Here is a 22,686-nt window from a genome sequence, read left to right as displayed (position 1 = left end):
ATAAGAAAATATTTGTTTTCATATTCAATGTATTCTTTTAACATGAAAAATATAATTACATATGTGTGTATTATATACAATAATTATATAATTTGATTCTTTTGCGATTATATATACGCACAAATATATATATATATATATATATATATATATAATGCTTCTTGTTATTTATAATTTTTTAGAAGATCTCTTTTACAGCTTTATTTTTTTAAAATATATATTTGTACAATGTACAATGATTTTTGAAGGAAATAAGCTTTTCCACTTTCAACAATTTATTATCGATCGCATGATTTTAACAGTGAATTGGCAATAACATTTCGTTGTGAAAAAAGGTCGAATGCCAATCGATGCAGGTATCAATTCTAAAAAACGTTCATGGCGTTGTAAATATTCTCGGCAAATATTTCCGCGCGAACGAGGACAAACGATAAAAATGCAATTCCAGTTGCCATTTTTTCTCGATGTGACAAGATAAAAGAAAAAGATAAGGAATGGCAAAGTAAAGTGTGTAGATAATATTATGAGTGCATAAATATAAATCTGACGTAAATATATAAATACAAAAATTGCTTTATATCTCCATAATTTGCAAAATTAATACTTTTAAGAGCTTGTAGTATCAGAGAAAGCATAAAAATTTTCGAAAGACGAGAACAAATTTTGTTTTTAATTTTCTTGAGAATTTAACTTTGAAAAAATTGGAAGAAAAAAATATTTCCTAAATTTTAATTTTAAAACAGTGTCACAATTGCAGATGTTATCATTTACAAATATTTAATGATTATTATTTGTGTGTGCGCGCACGTATACACAATATGCACATTCATTTATACGTATGTGTCTGATAATACTATTTATACATATACATATATGCATGGTATAGTCATATATACATATATATATATTCAGGTTTTAAATCGTCGAACTTAAAATTTGAATTAAGATGACGTTAAAAAATAGTTTAGAATTCCTCGTAAATCCTTTGTATTGTGGAGGTATTGTATTAATCAAAAGAATGAACAAAATATAAAATACATTAAAGCTAAAATAAAAGTAAAATAATAATTGTTTTATTTTATGTATCGATCTTGTGCTATCATGTAGGTAAACACAAAATTCGTGTAAGTAATTCGTGTTACAGTTCAACAAACGTGCGCGCTGGTAGTATTTGAGCAAGCCAACATTTAGAACATTTAAAAAAGAATAAAATTTTTTATTAATTACTGGACAAATAAAATTATATGAAAATCATACTACTTTTTTATTTTACCATCACTTATTATTTAAAATAGTTTATTCAACTACATGTTTAGATGTCAATATTTTTAAAACAAAGTATGCGTGCTCCACAGAAAGTTTTTTTTTTTTTATTGTAACCAAAATTTAACTTTTAAGTTTGATGGAAGTCAAGAAATTATATAGGCATATACTTATAAAAAATTTTTTCTTTTGTATATATATATATATATATATATATATATATATATATATATATATACAAAATAAGACATAAAAGAATGGTCGAAAACCATCGTCAGTTTCGTTTCGACCTTTATCAGTATTTTATATATATATATATATATATATATATATATATATATATATATATATAAAATACTGATAAAGGTCAAAACGAAACTGACGATGGTTTTCGACCATTCTTTTATGTTTTAAAGGTGAAGAGACTCTTATCCAATGTATCCAATATCGTTTTCCTATTCATATACGTGCATAATATATACAACTTACTTGACGATATTTTTATTTTAAATATATATATGCAAATCAATGAGAAAGATATCAATGTAAATGTGTGTAAAAAATTCATCCATCATAATGTAATATACATATATATATATATATATATATATATATATATATTCATGTACAAGTATTATAGTTTTATATACAATTATGTAATATATATAATATACATTTTATACAGAATGTCCCATTTTAATTTTCACGTAGAAATATCTTGAAAAATATGGAAGATGCAGAAAAACAATAGTTGTTTGACTCGAAGGGGGAAAAAGATTAGCATATTAGTATACGTACCAAAAATTCATATAGATAATAGATAATTTAATTTTTTTTCTTGTCAATCGATTCCTCGCAATATTCTGCATAAAGAGTTATGAGGGTATAATGACCACAAATTCAAGTTCAATAATTTATGAGATATTTCATATTTTAATTTCATATAGTTTGATTTCATCTAACCTATGAAATATCTCGTAAAATATTCATTTTTCGAGTATCTTGCCTTAATACTTTTAAGCACAGAATAATCAAAGAGGAATCAAATCATTGGTAGTTGACATATATACAATATATGCAAACAATTAATATTTTATGAATAAATGAAAAAGATGGATATATTATTTGATCCTTCATATTCGATTGTTTTGCCAAGATGAGATATTCTACGAGAATAATCATCAGAGTTTTATGATGCGATATTGAGCTCTTGCAGAATAGCAAAGAGAGATGGAAGGGACGATCGTGAAAACATAATTCGTAGACGTCGTTTGGCCGTTTCAAAATGCATGGAATGGCGTTCCCGACGACGATGGTTTTCGACCTTCGTTTTATGTCTTAAGGGTGAAGAGGCCCTTATCCGATATGAGGATATTGTTTTAGTTATTTTCCTATATACATACATGCGTAATATGTACATTATTTGATGTTATTTTTATATATTTTTAAATATGTATACAATTCAATGGGAAAGATATCAATGTAAATGTAATGTGTGTAAAAAAATATCATCCATAATAATGTAATAAAATAATAGTATAATAATAATAATAATAGTAGTAGTAGTAATAATAGTAATAATAGTAATAATAGTAATAATAATAATAATAATAATAATAATAATAATAATAATATAATAATAATAATAAAGCAAAATATAAAAAATATAATTTTATTTTATATAATTAAATTATATAAAGTAAATTTATAAATTTTTTAAATTATTAATATTATTAACTTTTAAATTATAAATAATTACTTTGCAAAAAATTTGTTATTAAATTCTTTCCGTAGAAAAAAACTTTCGACAGTATTAAACTCAAATCGATTAATTTACTGTCACATCGACAGTCTTTTATTAAAATTCATCTCATGGCCTTTTCGTTGCCATCTCCCTACCCCCAATCCTATTTTCACCTCCAACTTAAAATCTGAACACTTGTCGATATCCAGTTACGACGTGTTTCCAATAAAAATTCACCACTTTCGCTAAATAAATCATCATATCAAGTCGAGTTGTTGAAACTTTCAGCTGCGTTCCAATTTTTCGATTTTTCCATCGAATGTCCCAATGTTGAAAAATGTGCAGATTTATAATTAAAAGAATATATTTTTATTCCAATTTTTTATTTAGATTAACGTATACATTAATTTTATTTTGATAATAATTTATAGATTTATTTATTTCCATATAACGCTTTATTATATCCCCCCCTCTCTCTCTCTCTCTCTATATATATATATATATATATATATATATATATATATATATATTGATATTGTTATTACAATATATATATATATATATATATATACTACTATTATTTTTATTTTATTTTTTTTTCTTCAATCTATTTGATAGTTAATTATTTTATTTTTAATCAAACAAATATAAAACTAAATTAATGTTAATTAAATATTTGATTTATTATTTTCTTCTGAATTATAATTCACAAAGAATCGTTTAGACCTAGATGATGGCTCATCCCTATCAGGGAGAGATATGTATGTATGTATATCCTGCTACTAGATAGTTAGTATGCCACAAGGATTCTGCTATGATGCCTCTTCATCTTTCTTGAAGACGAAAGGTTGATGTGATATTTCTAGACATGGATTTTTCATCATCATCATCATCGAGAGAGAGAGAGAGAGAGAGAGAGAGAGAGAGAGAGAGAGAGAGGAAGGGGGGGAGAGAAATATTTCAATTTATTATTTGAACTTGCTATTAAAAATTTGTGACTATAATTATCATCTTTTCTCTGATCAACGAATTATCAAACTTGAAGCTTCAAAAGTTTTCGAAGCCACTGACAAACGCGATTGGCTGATTAAGGATTTCATGATTAGAGTATTCTCTCTCTTTCGGAATGTCGTCTACGTCGACAACGACATCGTCGCAACGTCGTTCTGTCTCTCGAGCTACAAACCGAATCTCTAGATTGAGTTCTCGGCGAACACACGTGCGAGCGAAACTAATCCGCGACTTCTTCCTCCCCCCTGCCTCTTCTCATTCTGCCATCCTATTCCTTTCTCGATGTCGATGTCGGGAACTCCGTCGAGACTAAGTCTTAAGTCTGGTTCTCATGTATAACGCGTAGCGATCCCGAAATTAGCCCAGAAACGAGAGGTGTCTACTGATAGTATTATTGGATTCGCAGATACATACTTATCTTTCTCTCTAATAGCTTCCAGTCTTCCTAAATCCATGAATCTTATTGGATTTTTAGATTCCTCCTTCATTCTCACTTTCCCCCTATTTTAAGTAATACAAAAAAGAAAAGAACAACTAAATAATTAAATAATAATAATAACAACAAAATATAGCTAATCTCCAATTACTAATCACTTTTGCGTTCGAGATGTACGTCAGTAGTGGAAATGCAATTAGAGGCGAACGATGAGGTATGCAAAAATATATAAACGGCAAACTAAATTAATGCGAATCGCGTGTGGACAAGACGTAATCAGTCGTAGTATGTACACATGAAAGGCTGACCTAAGCCTTCGTTATTGCACATGTATACGCCCGTGAAATTGCATTAGCGATCGCGTGCATATTGAGAACGAAAGCAAGCGAGATTGTACATGCACGGTATCCCTCGTGCGTAATTCGTTAATATAAATACGAATCAATAATTTAACTATTTCTGAACTTGAATTAATAAATAATAATAGTAATAATAATAATAATAATAAATATTATAAATCAATATATATAATTATAAGTTACATATTGTGTATTATGTAAATAATATAATTATATGTAATATAAAGCAGAGTATTTTCTCTTTCCCTCTCTCTCTAAGAAAAGTTTTATTTTATATATTGTAATAAAGTATAAAATATTGATAAAATTTTGTAATCAGAGTGCGTGATGCTCCTGAAATACTACAATGCAATATGTGGATTTCATATAATTTTTTATTCGAATAATGCAATTTTATCTAGTTTTTTGGAACATAATGTGGTTCACGTCGAGAGATTTTCAAGCGATGTCCGTTCGCTGCTGCAATGCATAATGCATACGATGCACTTTCTCACGTGATCTCGCAACGGAGGAAGGAAAGATCACCCCGCAATGCCATCAGAGAGAATATCAATCCCGTAAAAGGATATCAATAGCGAATCGCGGATTCCGATGTCACTTCCTCAAGATTTGCAGATTCTATCTTAATGTACCGAGTGTTTTGAAATATCTCGATGCTCCTTGTATTTTTGCATCGCAAAAACAGGAAAATTTATGTTAAAGAATATATATATAAGCTCTATTATGGACGACAATACATTTTTTTCATATTAGTGCTTCAAATATTGATGGATACATACATACATACGTACATATATAGTAGGATGTGTGTGTGTGCGCGTGTGTGTGCGTGTGTGTGTGCGTGTGTGTGTGCGTGTGTGCGTGCGTGCGTGCGTGCGTGCGTGCGTGCGTGCGTGTGTGTGTGTGTGTGTGTGTGTGTGTGTGTGTGTGTGTGTGTGTGTGTGTGTGTGTGTGTGTGTGTGTGTGTGTGTGTGTGTGTGTGTGTGTGTGTGTGTGTGTGTGTGTGTGTACATATACGGGGTGTTTGACAACAGCTGGGACAAAATTTAAAAAGTGATTCTACATGTATGATAAAGTAAGACGAAAATCAAAAGTCACAAAATGGAGGCTCCGTTTTTTTTAATTATAAATATTTGAAAATTTACGTAAAAGATATCTAAAGTATCCTCGATTTCTGACGTGCGTACACTACACATTTGTTGAGTCACCAAGTCCTGTGCAGGTTGTTTGACAATAAATAATATGACAAATTTTAAGCAATGATTCTACATGAGGTAATATAAGACGAAAGTCAACAGTAACAAAATTGTGATGAAAGCAATTTTTATTTTTTTAGTTATAAATATCTTGAAAGTTTGACTAAAAAGTAAGGCAAGCCAATATCCGCTATATACTTATGCGTTAATGTATTTTGACGGTGACTTTATCGATATATATATATATATATATATATATATATGTGTGTGTGTGTGTGTGTGTGTGTGTGTGTGTGTGTGTGTATGTTATGTATGTATATACATATAAAATAGCTAACTGCATAAAAAAACACAAAGTGATTTTTTTTGAGTTCGGGATTTCAAGAAATTGTTAAACGTGGAGAACGACGATCTCGTACCATTTTTTCATTAAAAAAAAACTCATTGTTAATATGATTATCCATTATATATGTTTCTGATGGATTTAAAAATGTTTCATGTTGGTACTGAAAAGTGTTTCTTAATATCACATGTACGTACAGCAAATTTAGATAAAATATCTCTAAGCGATTTCTTAGATTTTCGAAACTTTCATTTTCTTTCTTAAATTCGACATCTTATATTTTGAATAAATAAAATATTTTATAACATACGTTTATAGGATCTTTTCTTTATAAAATAAGCCAAGCAATATCCTTTTAAATTTTTTGTACTTAGGAATTATCCTGCATCTCGACATTGTATAACGTGAATTGTGATAAAATACAATATTGAGTCAACCACTATTAACGCTGACCGACTTTACGAGCCATTTTAATTATCTTGACTTACCATAACTTCCATCATTATAAATGGCTCATATCACATACTATGGTAAAATTACACGTTATTGATAAGTCATAGAATATTTTTCACATTAAAGCATTATAAATATATACATTAATAATAATAATAATAACATGTATAATAATATAATACAATATGATATAATAATTTGATTAATATAATAGATATAACTAATTGTACTAATTGTAAAAATAAAGCGCTAATTGCAAGAAAAATATTAAAAGAAATTTCAATTATTATTCAAAATGAGTAAAAGATACGTAAAATCTAAATTAAAAAAATAAACAATTAAAATAGCGTAACTGTTAATAGCATAAATGTTAATATTATATTAACATAAAAGACTTTATAAGCTGAAGACTTTATAAGCGTAATTGAATTAACAAACAATAATATTAATAATATTAATAACAATAACAAAGCAAAAAATGGTTTTATATCTTTATAAAAAAATCATATTTGGATGCTACTATATGTGTTCTAGTAACGGAACCATAACCATAAACTTAAAATAAAATAAATAAAAATATACAGTTTCTTTTCGTGCATTTGTAGATGCAAATATATATCTACATCCCAGGCATTATACACACGTACGCGCGCACGCACGCACGCACGCAAAAAGCACACTTGCGAATTGTTAATGATGAAACTATGATTTGAAATGAGAGTTTAACCAACCCCGGAGAAATAATTTAATTACTGTAACCTCGTCGCGAGCAAGTGCATTTAGATGACAAAAAAAAATGTTATTGCAAAATATATTTAAATCATTTAAATGTACCTTAATAATATTCCCTTTTCTTAAAATGCATGTAGATATGGATAATATTAAGGCCACAGAAAGAGCCCAATCTTTCTAATAAGTTTATTAAATGGTAGGTTAAGTAAATAGGTAAAACATGCAAAACATTTAAATATTTTTTTTCTCTTTTTCTCTTGTGTATATTTGTATTTAAAAAAATCAATATTACATTTTATTGTCTTTCTTATACTTCCATTTTTCCCTAATTTTTTATTTTAGTTTCCGTAGAAGCTTTTCTACATATAGTTTACTATCGCAGCTGATAACGTTGTATTTTTACCTACAATTATATTTTAGTTATAGGAAACATTTACAGTATAGCACAATTGTTTTCTAATAACCATATTGTGTACCACACATGAGATAACATAAATCTTTTACAAAAGTATGTTTCAATTTTGTTTGTTTGTTTGAAATATTTACAAATTGTTTGCATTGAAATAAATTTGTAAAAAAGTAGAATATTGAGGAGGTTACACAATATTATTTTACGATTTTTTGAAATCAAATATATGTATATATGAATTTTTATTGTGCATTTATGTATGTGTATGTATTTGTTTGTGCGCCCGTCATAGAAATAATGCATGTAATAAAATTAAACATTTCAGAAAAGTCATATCGCGCGCGCGACGTGAGAAAAATAAATATTAGTGTAAAAAATCTATCTAACAATTTTGAACCTACAAAGCTAAAAACATGTTTTTGAGTTTTAAGTTTTTTTATTTTTAAATCCTCTCTATATGTAATGGAATTAAAAATATTAAAATAACTTTTCTGAGGGAAAATATAAATTATATTCAGAAAAATTATATTAAATGTTTGAATTATACATATATACGTTTATACATATGTTTCGTTTCTTCAGAAATTATTTTTATAAATTTTTTATATAAAAAGAAATAATGCATAAACCAATACAATATCTCATATTGTCATGTCTAAATTATTAAAAACTTAATTATTCGAATTGCTTTAATTTTTTGATATTTTAAATGAAAAGCATTGCAGTTTTAATTGAGACGAGTTTTGCTTATATAATATCGATTATCATAATACAAAAAAGTGTTGCAAAAGAAATGTTGACATACATTTCCCTAAGGGTTATAGCGTGTAAACGTTGTCATGTACACTATACACAAGCCTAGAGAGAAAAAGAAGGGAGCAGGAAAGAGAGAGAGAGAGAGAGAGAGAGAGAGAGAAAGAGAGAGAGAAAGAGAGAGAGAGAGAGAGAGAAAGAGGAAGGAAAGGAGAGAAGAAGGGAGGAAAGGAGGAAGAGAGCGAGCCACGCTATCAGACAGTATACGAGTACATACATGAGACTGTGACCTCGTCACCGAGGGAATAAGTCATTGTTTTTCGTAACAATAGCGCGATATCGTCATCACTGCTCTATTTTGTTTAATTGAATTTTTATCATAAAGCAGATTCTTACGGAAGAAAAATAAAATTAGTCATTTTATATCTTTATTTTTAAATTTATTTCAATATTAGTAAAATCTTTTAATGTTAAATTAACACATATTAAGATGTAGCAATTTAAATTAAATTGATTGTCTATGTTAATGTACATATTAATATTGATAAATTGTCAAACAAAATTTTTATATAAGAAAATAGTTACTTTCAACTTATCAAAGCTAATATAATCCACTTATATTCGAAAAGCGAAATATTTTGGAAGAATGTTATCAAACATTGGCCGCAAACATGATTATTTTCACGAAAAATTTTAGCGCGCGTTTAATGAATACAGAACCATGAAGTAACAAAAAGATGAAAGGTAAGGAATTAATTGTTACACACGCAGATGTATGTATATGTGTTTATATATATGTATGTATATATACATGATGTTCCATCATAAGTGTTTGCCCATAAATATCTTTCAATTGGTTAAAGTTACAAGGAAGTTTAATAAGCGGAATTTGCACGGCTTTGAGTTTACTACAAAGTGTATGTAAACTAATTTATTTACTCGTGATCTTTTTGAGTTTACTTCATTTTTTAAAATGGAAAGTCATCTTCATTTTTTTAATGGCATTTACCCTAATTTTTTAATGTAAATCGATTTTATATAAATCAAACTTATAGAAATATAATGGCTAAAAATATTGAATAAATTACGAGATACTCATACTTTAATTTGACATAATTTTATATAAACTATGAAATATCTTATAAAATATTCATTTTTCAATTATCTTGTCTGAATACTTTTATGCACAGAATAATGAGAGGAATCAATTGGTATAATAAAAACACATAATTGTCTCAAAGAGAAAATATAAATTTGCAACGAGTAGTTATGTACATACTTTTTCTTTAAGACAACGGTATGTTGTTTTTTTTTTTTTTTATTTTTTCACCATCATATACCTGTATAACTTTTTACGCAAAATATTACGAGGAATCGATTTATTCTAAAAAAATTAGTATGGTTCCATTAAAAAAAAATGAAGATGACCTTTATAATTAAAAAAGATTACAAATAAAAAAATTATTTTACACACACTTTGTAGTAGACTCAAAAGCCATGCAAATTTTTCTTATTATATTATTTTTAACTTTAACCAATTGCGAAATATTTGCAATTGCGGACACTTATGAACAAATACTTTGTATATATGTATGTATATACGCACACATACGCACACACACACACACACATGAAAACATACATATATATACATATATATAAAACAGTTCGAACTTGTTCGTGGATTTATTCATATTTTTATAGCAAACCTAAATTTTAACCGACACTCATGTGAGTTTTTTTTCTAAAAGTTTCAGATAATAAAGTATACAAACTATATTAAACTCATATCAGAAAAGATTATATAATATCTTATTTTTTAACACTAACAAAAAGTGACATCCTTTTAATTATTTTTTTCGCGCGTCACTATATATGTATTGGAAAGGTAAAACTATTAAAAATATTTTCTACGAAAACAAACATGATAATTCAACCAAGCGATTTAAAAATAAATAGAGACCAGAAAGATTATTAATAATATATCTATATGAATTTTTTTCGGAAAAATTTTCTCGATGTCTCATTGGTCTGATCGGAAATAAAAACACCGATCCCCGGACGTGGCGCTGCTGCGAGACGACGCGCCATAAACAAGCGAAGATAGAAATTATAGATGAGTTGGCGGGGTAAACAGGCGGCACAGCACGAGAGCCGAGAAAATGGCTTTTCCCCGGGAGAGAAATGCGTCTCCGCATTTTCCAGAGCGGAACGACCCAGTGCGCGGACCCTCTTCTCTCATCTCTTCGCCTCTCTCTTTTCTTCTGCCCCTTTCAATATTTATCTAATTTTCTTATTTTGACATATATTATATATTGTATAAGTAAAAGACATTATATATATATATATATATATAAATTTCTCTTTCTCTTTTTCTCTTCATAGACGAGAAAGAGAGAGAGAGAGAGAGAGAGAGAGAGAGAGAGAGAGGAAGAAGAAAGAGAAAAATTTAAAGACATTATATAAAAATTAGAAAAAAAAAGATATTTTATATTTAAAATATTGAATATATGAAAAATATTGACATATATATATATATGTATACATATATATATATAATTACAACTATAATTCTAATATTATTACAACTTTAAAACTTAAAATTATAATTTGAAAATTCAAGTAAAAAAATGTTATATTAGAGAGAGAATTTAATTAAATTTCTCGAGTCTAAAATTTATAGGTATCTCTTTTATATTTCTTTATATTTTGTGCTACAGTCTCTCAATATTAGTTAAAGCAAAACCAATTTCCCATGTTTCTCTTTGCTTCAATCTTGATCGTGTATGACAATTTGGACAGGCAAGCGAGTTCGAGAACACGCAGTTCTGTTTGCCGGAAATTGACGAGAAAGAGAAGCTACTATTGACCTAATTTCGGTTCATTGTGTATAAACCGAAACTAACCGAGCGAGAATCCTGCGATCTATAGATCTTACCGGCCGTCTGTAGGTATATGCAATCATTGTAAGTTGTAAGTAACCGTTATATAAGATATAAGAAAACATGGAGATCACCGAAGGAATGAATCTATGTATCTATCAAGGATGGTACAGACAATTGCAAAATTATCAAAATCAAATTTATCTATAGTGTTTGCTGTTAATTTATCATGTTGTTGCATATGTTGCATAATATATAAAATATAAAAATATACGATAAATTATAAAAAAAAACCTAAATAATCCAAGATATTCAAACTTAAAACTCCCGGTATTTTCTTCACCCATTATATATATCTATCGTTATTCTTATCTCTCTTATTTGATAAACCACGATAAGAGGTAGTGCAATACGGCACACTTGTTTACGACGTCCTCAATTAAACATTTAATTTCAATAACAAGCATGTCTGCTTTATTATGCTTTAAGAATCTTAAATAATTAAAACATTAAAACGAAGAAGAATAACAATATATATACTTTGCTATATACAAAATTCATATAACAACAATAATGATATCAATATTTTCTTTCATTTAGCTGAAATTTATATCAATTATTTCAATATGGATATTTTATGAAAAGTTATGTAATAATTTTTCTTGACTTTCCACTAAAAAACTTTAACTTTTTATGAACGTTTTGTTCTATGGAAAATGATATATTTATCAGTTGTAATGATAAAAATACAAAATAGAATGTATTACACATGCCGCACACATAGGCGCATGTATACATGCATGTATAAACACACGTACGCACACATGCGTTCTGTAGTATATAATATTCAAAAGGTTAATTATCTACAATTACTTCAAAATAATCGAGCATCGTGAAAAGTTTACAAAAGTGGACAATACGAGTCAATAACTGAGAAAATTTTTCTGCGATTTTTTTCTATCATCATTTTCTATTTTTTAGTTTTTACCTGTGAATTCAACTGTTTCTCTCTATCAATAAATTCGTGCATTAAGATGGATGGGAAAGGACTTTTGTGATGTTCTTATAAGCGATATTACACTAAAAACTTATTAACATTTATATTTTGCCATTTATCACTTTTTTTTAAGTAAAACTAAGTAAATTAATTAATTAAAATAATATAAACAAAAAATAACAGATTAAATAAATAAAAAATTTGTTTTTTTTTGTTCTATATTTGCTTTTATTATGTAAAGATTTTTTTGACTTTGATGTGTATGAGACGAAATCATTCAGAAATTATTTACGCTTAAAAAAATGTTAATGTAAATGTTAATATACTTATATATTAATTTTCTAAATTTCGAAATCAATTTTCTCAAAAATCTTAACAAGATTTATAGAAAAAAGTTTAATTCTACATTTTTTTACTTATTTTTTTATGTTCAAAATTACTATCTTTGTTATCGATTGTAGCACCACATTATATGGAAAAGATGTATGCAATAGATATTTGTGTAAAAGACATTATATAATTGTAATACAATTATATTTGAACTAAAAACGATTCAATTACTTTGAATAATATAAAGTATAAAGTATATAAAATTATTGCACGCTGTTTCAAAAGATGCAGTTGTTTGTAATTTCTTTACTTGTCAATTGTGTATTTAATTAATTATATTATTCTATGATGGAATATCGGTCAAACGTATACAACTGGTATTTCCCGTATGTCCAGTTTACAGATACGATAATCCAGTTTATCCTTACACGTTGCAATTATATAACTGTATTTCTAATGCATGATTGACCGTATGTTAATGTATACATTATGTATATCATACATATATTTTAACTATAAAAAATGCTGGAAAGTGCGAAAAGTGTTGAAATTATTTTTTCATTTTATTTAATTTATTATAATAAAAAGAGAAAGAGAGAGAGAGACATGGAGAGAGAGAGAGAGAGAGAGAGAGAGAGAGAGAGAGAGAGAGAGAGAGAGAGAGAGAGAGAGAGAAATCAAGAAAAAACAAGAGAAATTCTAAATATATAATAAAAAACAATAACTTACAAAAAAAATTAATTAATCAATCTCTCCCTCCCTCCTTTCTCTCTCTCTCTCTCTCTCTCTCTCTCTCTCTCTCTCTCTCTCTTTTTTTCTCTGTATGTGTGTGTTGGTTTAATAAAAATTCTAAGACTATCTCAAAAATTATTGCAATTATTCCTCATATATAATTCTTACACATGATACGCATAAAATGTGTTCCTTGTACGCATTCAGCGATTTTATATTAGTTTCTTATTATTACCGTGTAAAATCGTGTGATAACGTTAATAGAACTCAGTGGAAAATTAAAAAGTCAAGATTTTGCATATAATTGAATTGCTCTCAATTTATATCTTTTTTTTACATTAAAAATCTGTATTAAAAAAATATTCATATTGGAAGAAATGTGATATTGAGCTTCTTTTTATTTACAATTAATTTTTTATTTTACGGTGCTCGTTAAAAAATGTGATCGATTGAACATACGACAAAATACATATGACACACAATGTAGAAACAGTTGTTTAATTTTCATTCTTTTTTAATTCATTCAATGCATAAAAAAAAATTTATAAGACGCGTCAGTATAATATACATATAAGTAATATGTATATAATAACAATATTACACATCATACCGTATTGTGTACGCGCACGTTTATTTAGCTGAACATGCATACATACTCATATACCTGTACATACTTTTATTCACACATCCACACACGCAACAAGCATGCACGCATACGCATCATGTACGCACGGCACACACACACACACACGCGCGCACACACACACACACATGCGCGCACACACACACACACACACGCACACACACACACACACACACACACACTCATACACACAAATATTTTATACACACTTTATAACTAATCTTTTCTTTTATCCTATACATATTGATTTTATTACTTTACATTTATGCGTGTTTATCTTTTTTTAGCTTAGTATGACGGTGATATATACATAGATACATTATAAATTATGTTACAAAGAGAAATGCAGCTACATTAAGTCAAAATATATATACAATATATATTCTCGCGATTACAGTAGTCTTTGTAACAATTAAATTTGCAAGTGAAACAAGTAGATGCGAAATAATCATGATGATGAAAGCATGTCTACCTGTTGCATCGTGTTACGTCAGAAAAATGTGGCATTTAAATAACATAAAAATAAAATAAAAATTTATTTATTTATATCTTTTTACCTTGTAATCCCTTAATAATAATTACAATTAATCATTTAATAAATAAAAATAAAAATAAATTATAATAAAAATAAAATAAAAATTATGATATTTTATCAGATAAAATAATGATATTTTAACGGATAAAAAGCAGATATGTGCAGAACTCAAAATCTTACAATTACCCAAAAATCTTGATAATTTAATCAAATGTAATTGTTCCTTAAACTAATATTAAATCAATAAGATAACGGTGCATAATTCTCATTTTTCTAGATCGGTATTGTTTCCTTCAATCAAGATCTCTTGAATGAGATCATTTCTGATTCAAATCAGCGTCAATTCTCGCGAGAGAGCGTGGGAAATTTTTTCTTTGCTGGTTGTTAGACGTTCTAAATTTTCAAGATAGTTTATTCGTTCTTTTTTTCTTAAATGTTTGAGACATTTCGCTCCTATATCTCTTTCTACAACAAAATAATTTTCGATTTAGAAGATTTCAAAAAATATCTTAATTTTATTTCTATTAGCCGATTAAGATACAATATAGTTATTATAGTATATAATAGATATAATATATATATATATATATATATATATATAACACAGGTCTCTCTCTAAATTGTAGTAGGTTTACTTCTGAAATATGAAATATTGTATCTTTTGCTTACAGCTAAGAATATTGTCTATCACTTGATAATGTATTAAATAACATTATAAGTAAAAATGAAGACTTCAAATTGCTTATAATCTTTTGCTTATATAATCTGTGCAAAAATCATATATATACAATATATCTTTTATAGCTATGTCTTTTCCATTTTAATTGATATACAAACAAGTAGGATTACAACATTTTAAAATTGTTTCTATAGTGGATGTAAAGATCGCGAATAAAAAAATAGATTTAATATATAAAATATTTTTTCAAAATATTTTACTTTAAGGAAATATCAACAATTTACTTTAATAACTAATGATTTAATTAATTGAATAGTCAATCACGATATGGATTTATTAATAGTTAATAAGTCAACACAAATAAATAAACAAATAGGCATATTAAAGTTGACAAATGTTAATGATATTGACAAATGTTAATTATGTTAAAATAAATTTCAATATAATAATTGCAATACTAATTAATTAACAATTTAATTATATAGTAAATTATAAATGCGAAATTATATAATGTTTGCGCTTAATTTTTAAAATATATTGTCATTGGTAAATGTATATTACATTCCGAGTATTAACCACAAGATGACACAAGATGATGAGAAACGTTAACATAACATATGATGAGTGGATACATGCTGATGACGCATTTCTCTTCATAATCTACTATGATCCAACATGCGTTCCGTGATTTCATATGCATAATACAATGACGAATTTTACAATTAGAAAGTGAAAGAAAATTATGATGATATATTTTATAATTAATTTATAATCAATTCTATATCAGAGTATCAATGCGAATGAAAAATTATACAGAAAAATAATGTAAAATAATTATTGAGTAATTTGCAATTGAAAATAAAATTACACTTATTTAATACTTTTTACATTATAATATTTAGCATTTAATTTTTTAAATGCCATTGATTTTGTTTCAATAAATTTCGGTTTACAGCTTTAATAAGAAAATATACTGTTTCATGACTCGCAATTTTAATTTTGACAATAACATTCTTATGTGAATCTTTTTTTTTTTAGCGAAAATTATTACACTTCAACTATTCAATTAAATCTCTACGTTTAAAAATTTAAAAGTAAATTTTAATTTAAAAATAATAATTGTTAAGGTGTTTAACAAATGAATAGAAACTAATAGCATTAAAAAGAAAGGCAATAAGAGCCACCGCAGGATGTAAAGGCGAAAAAGTCAATTTTTTAAAATAAAAAACGCATTTATTTGAATGTTTCGACTTATCTTCGGACCATCTTCAGCAATACAACGTAAATAAGAATATACAATCATATAACACATTAAAACACTTAATTGTATTTTCTTTTTCAAATTTTTTTCGTTATTGGAAGTAAACAGTATTTCCGACATATATATTTATATTTATATTTATATATAAATTAAAATTCAATAACGTCAAGAAGAAAGGCAATTGGAGCCAGCACAAATAAAAACTAAAGATTTTTAAAATAAAAAAAACGCATTTATTTGAACATTTCAGTTTTTCTTTGGACTGAATCTTCAGCAATACAATGAGAGAATATATATACATAATATACGTATAAATGAATACAGTTTATCGTACTTAATTTTATCATACTAAAGATCCATCTCTTATTTAAGAATACAATTTTATTTTATCTGTATATATTTTTCTTTGAAGCTTCTCTTTCGTAAAAGATATTTTAACTGAAAATTAAAATGAGATAGTTTTAGAAACTACTTGCTTATTGAAAGATATAACAAATATTTGATTAATTTTTATTTTTCCTGAATTTTACCAAATACGCAATTCTGTATATATATTATCTTTGATAATTATAAGTCGTTGCGGAAATGAGGCGTTATTGTAACTGCAATCATCACGCTTCCGCTATCGCCATGTAATCATGTTCATGATGCACCGGAAGCTAAAGTGACCTTCGCGCTTCAGAAAATTTATAGCGGTTTAACAATAGGTCTTTGAATTTTATAAGAAATTATTTAGAAGAAATTTAAGAATCTATTAAAACAAAAACGAAAAAATGAAGAACAGAGTTCAAAGAATTTAACAAATACGTAAGTATTTAGAGACATAAAGAACTTTGATGAAGAAAATGAAAAAGTCAAGACAATTTATCAAGACAATGGTCAAGAGAATTTAATAAACATGTTTTTTTCCTTTTTGACCTACATTTTCAACAATTCGATGTTTCTAAAATATTAATCGTTAGAATAATAAAGTGAAAATCATATGGAACATTCCATGTGGAACAACACAATGAGTGTGGGATCGAATAGACCTAACAACAACCTTTGTACGCGTTCTCTACCACGCGATTATAACGAAACGTAATTCCACCGTTCCACGAAGGTGCCATGGAACATCGTGCACCTGTACCAATAACATTTCCGTTGTATGCGTGTACACGCAAATAGATACACATGCGCGCGTCGAGATTACGTATGTTCGTCCCGACTGTCATCGGTATAATTACGTTTGCAAACGGCAAACGCACTCGTGCATGCGCCGCCGACCCCGCATCCCGCAACGCCTAAAGCCGCACTCACATTGAAGGAGGAAATTATAGAGAAGCTATAGAAAATTATATATTATAATTAATAAAAATTGCAAACACTCACACGAACACGCACGCATACGCGCGCGCGCGCGCGCACACACACACACACACACACACACACGCATACATATACGCGCGCGCGCACGCACGCGCACACATATATATTGTAAACAGATAAAGAATTATATAATAAATAAGTTAAAAAAAGGCAAATTTGAATCTTGTTGTTAGTGAAAAGTAGTTGAAGGATTAAGTTTTTACACATCACAATAAATTAAAGAATTTGTTATTATACAAAAATTATTCTATTAGTGATGAAAAAAAAAAAGTAAAGAGAGAGCGAGAGAGAGAGAGAGAGAGAGAGAGAGAGAGAGAGAGAGAGAGAGAGAGAGAGCGAGAGAGAGAGAGAGAGAGAGAGAGAGAGAGAAATATGTGAAAAAACATATAATTTAATATATATGTATACAATATATGTATATATGTACATTCCACCGTAAACTTTTTTTTTTTTTTGACAGCATACAGTTTCATGAAGAGTACAAAATAACTTTCTGTCTTTCTCTTTTACAAGTCTCTAAAAGTATTCTTTACAAATACTCTAGTCAGCATTTGCGATATAATATTTATAACATGAAATTTCTGAGATATGGCTTTTTGCACTGTAATACATCTGATGAAAGAATATTTACATCATCAATGTTGCTACTCACCTTGGTATCATCTTCTTCAGCTCTCCGATTGTAGGATTAAACTCTCGATTCTCTCCGCTAATTCTTGCCACTCCTTCGTCAATATTCATCGCATATCCGTTCATTAGCAAATCCATCAAATCCGCAAAATCGTCGTGCTTTCTCATGGTCGACGATGATGGCGTCAGTTCGCTTTTCCCAGATTTTTCAACGACAGGCGTTGTGTCGCCATTTGCTTGTTCTCGGCTAGCATTACCTCGTTGAAGGAACTTCCGGCGGAAGTTGTTGTAGACACTGTCGGCGTCCGGCTGGTCGCCGACCCTGATGCGAGCATGACTGGGGGTCAGGTGATGGCCGCTGTATCCCAGATCCATCTGCAGGTCCATCACTAGCAGAAGCGTGAATATGATAGCGAACGCACTTAGGCCCAGCACCAGCTTGTCGCGAATGCGAATAAGTTTAATGGTTAGTTTCATTTTGGGATTTTTATGGAATCTATTGATCGATTCGCTTCTTTTATTATCTTGCAGTAATTTTCGCTTAATTATTGGCAACCGTAAATCATCCGGTTGATGATTTATAAGACGATAAGACTTGTGGATCAGTAATTGATTATTCACAGATTCAAGATTGTTGCTTATCTTCCAGACAGGCGAATTATTAATATATATATTGGTGATTAACTCTTCTATTTTAATGAGTGATTTTTTCAAGATATTTTCATAACGTTTTGTAGAATTTACTATTAATGACAGTTGTTGATCTACAGGTTTATCCAATTGATAATTTACATAATTGGAAAATTTCTGTGGATCTTTTTGAATTGTTTGTTGATAATTTGGACTTTTAAAGTTGTCAATTATTTTCAAGCTAGGCAAATCGTTGCTGTTCACTTTGATAACTTGACTCGTTAAACTTTTTTCGTAATCTTTTATCCTGATGATTGGATTTTTCAAGATCTCTTCCGAATTTTTTATCTCGACGACTGGTTTCTTTAATATCTTTTCGTATTTTACCTTGATGGCTTGAATTTTTAAAACCTTTTCTTCTATTGTAATGACTGAATCCTCTAGGTTTAGCTTCTTCAGATCTTCCTCAAAATGTGTACATCCTGATACATTTTCAGTGGACTCTGCAATGAAATTGGCTTCTGAACCTTCTTTGGAGCTATCTACTAGTTGCTTTGGGCAAGAGGAGACTTTAGAAATCGTAATATGCACTTGGGATGGTTTCGCGATCGACTGATGTTTCGCATAGTGATTCCAATCCGTAAGTCTGCATTTTGCGATTGACGAATCGTTTTTATCGGCTGACCCGCCGTTATCGAACCCTGTTGACCCTTGACCTGGCCAGTCTTCGTCTGGTGCAGGCGACCGTTTCGCTTTACAGTCACTATTGCGTTCTTTCCGTGCTTTCTTAGATCCCTGAAGAATTTGCTGAGAAACTTTGGATAGAAGATAACGTCTATAGATAGTCGATGATTGATAAGCGAGATTAATTAAGTCGTTTGTTTGTTTAAATTTTAAATTCTTCTTCAATGAAAGATAATTATAGGTAGTTCGTTTTGTTGATTGTGATAGTCTCTTCTTTTTTTCAACTGAAGAAATACCTTTCTCATTTAAAGAACAAAATTCCTTGGTCAATGAAAAATGGTCTTGAACGGTTCTTTTTATTAATTTCGATGATAGGCCTTTTTTAAAAATGTCTTTTCCTCTTTCAGCTGAGGAAATATCTTGATTAGATGAAAAAATAATTTCCTTACTTAGAGAAAAAATATTCTTTGTCAATAAGAAATTTTCCTGAATATTATTTTCGATTAATTGTAACTGTGAACTTTCAGAAACATTTTTTCCTATCTGAGTCAAAGAAAAAAGATCTTTCGTCAATAAAGAATTATTCTTAATTTGTGCTATTAACTTTATATCATCAGAAATGTCTTTTCTCTGCAATAATGAGGAACTTTTTCTTACACATACAGACAATTGTGAAGCTTCTTCAGAATCTTTCTTTAATAAAAATATTTTTTCATTGAAAATACTCTTTGACGATTCTGGATTTTTCTGACTATATTTGTCCATTAATTGCATCAATGAGCCAATTGATATATTTGTCTTTGGAAGAATGTCATTGACATTTTTCTTTATTAAAAGATGTGGACTGTTTTGAACATAATTGTTTGAAAATAATATAATTTCTTCAATACCTTTTTTTCGCGATTTCAATCGCGAAATCTCAACTAAATTCTTATGAATATTCTTCTTCGCTGATAGCAGATCCTTTTCGTCGCTTTCTTGTGTTGAGTGTTCTTTAAGATTTATTTTCGTCAACAATGAATTTTTTTCACTTTTCCTCTTTGGCACTAAAATGCTTTTATGAATGTCTTTGTCAATCGCCTCTTTTTTTAACAACAAAGGACTATCGAGATTGTATTTCTTTGCAATTATTACTCTCTGCTGATTTATTTGAGTTAATAGTACCTTTGTCTCAATATTATTCTTCAGTGGATTTTCGTAAATGTCCTTTTTTGTTAATACTAGGATCTGTTGATCTTGATCTTGATCACTTCTATCAGTTAATGATGCTTTTCTTTGAATATTTTTTTTTAGCAACAGAAAACATTCTTTTCTTAAAATCCTTCTGATATCTTTTCTTTTTTTTAATATTATATTCTGTCGGTAGCTTCTCTCTCTCTTGCCAAATACTTTTCCCTTCTTCAACAACAAAAAATTTTTCCCACCATTTTTCCTCCTTAGATCTGATTGTAAGTTATGCTGGATGCTCTTTTTTAGAAATGACTGGCTCTTGTTGATATCTCTTAGGAATCTATCGCATCTCTTACTCTCTATGTTCTTCTTTAACACTCTTTGCAAGAAATCGTCCGCTACATAAAATCTTCCAATACGATCTACTTTCAATCGATTGTCGATCCTATTTAATAATTGGAAGGATTCGTTGGCTACCCTTTTTCTCAGATTCCTTGACTTTTTATCATTGTCATTCGTGTTTTTAAATCTTCCGCTTGTCGATTTCGATCTTGATTCTCTGTTCCTCGATCTAGATTGTCTACGCTTTGTCAATCTCGATCTTGACTTAAATCCTTCGTGTAATTTTTCGCGATCGTAATCGTTCGCGTTATCTATGTATATCGGGCGGTCGGCAGTTGCTGTCGCGTTGCTGCAGCTTGCACTTCCGGAACATTTCCCGTCAGCCAGAGCTCGGGATGATCTCAAAGAATAATAATCCGGCGTTGCGACGCGCCGGACTCTCGATCAATTTAATAACAAATATAACTTGATTGCACTTTTATTGCACTTCGTACATTTGTATATATTAAAACACAGTGAAGAAATATATTATTTGTTTAATTAAATTAAGTGTTTATTATCCAAATGAGATTAAATTAATTGATTAATTAATAGATATTAATTGGATTTCGAATGTGCCGTGCACACCATGACGTCCTTATTATTATCACGCCGTCTGAAACAAAAACAAAAAATATTAAATTATATGGGGAAAATTATATGGCACTTATTATTACTACAAATATGTTTAAGAACATTTTTTTTATATTTTCTAAATCTCTTTATACTTATTACAATTCATTATATTATAAATCCTATTCTTATACTATTCTTCTGTCTCTCTCTCTTTTTTCATTTTCTTTTTTTTTTTTTATTTCCTCTTCTTCCTCTAAATATTTTATAAATCTTAATTAACCCTTATATATACATACTCCATACTGTTAGGTCATTTTTGTCCGTACAATTTCTAACAATATTAATTCCTTCAAGTGTTTTATTTCATATATTTCCAGTAACAATATATTATATATATAAACAAATTATTTTTAAAATGTATATTCTAGTCTTTGTTTAGAAAGACCAAGAAGGTAATTTAAATTTTTCTCAGATTTTTTTTTAAACACT

At 28.5% G+C, this 22,686-nt stretch overlaps 1 protein-coding gene across 2 annotated transcripts in view; it reads right to left on the bottom strand.

Moving 5' to 3' along the window:
* Positions 1 to 22,686, bottom strand: part of LOC140671567 (uncharacterized) — a 65,101-nt gene that overhangs the window by 16,007 nt on the left and 26,408 nt on the right. For both annotated transcript variants that reach the window (XM_072902949.1, XM_072902951.1), the window contains one exon: positions 18,779 to 22,237. In XM_072902949.1, the coding sequence (XP_072759050.1) occupies positions 18,779 to 20,844 (2,066 nt within the window). In that variant the 5' untranslated portion in view covers positions 20,845 to 22,237. The remainder of the gene's footprint in view (positions 1 to 18,778; positions 22,238 to 22,686) is intronic.

Source organism: Anoplolepis gracilipes, chromosome 12 (genome assembly GCF_047496725.1).
Source record: "Anoplolepis gracilipes chromosome 12, ASM4749672v1, whole genome shotgun sequence".
Taxonomy (NCBI): Eukaryota; Metazoa; Arthropoda; class Insecta; order Hymenoptera; family Formicidae; genus Anoplolepis; species Anoplolepis gracilipes.
Note: the sequence above shows the minus strand (reverse complement) of the source record. Positions and strands in the feature narration are given on the sequence as shown.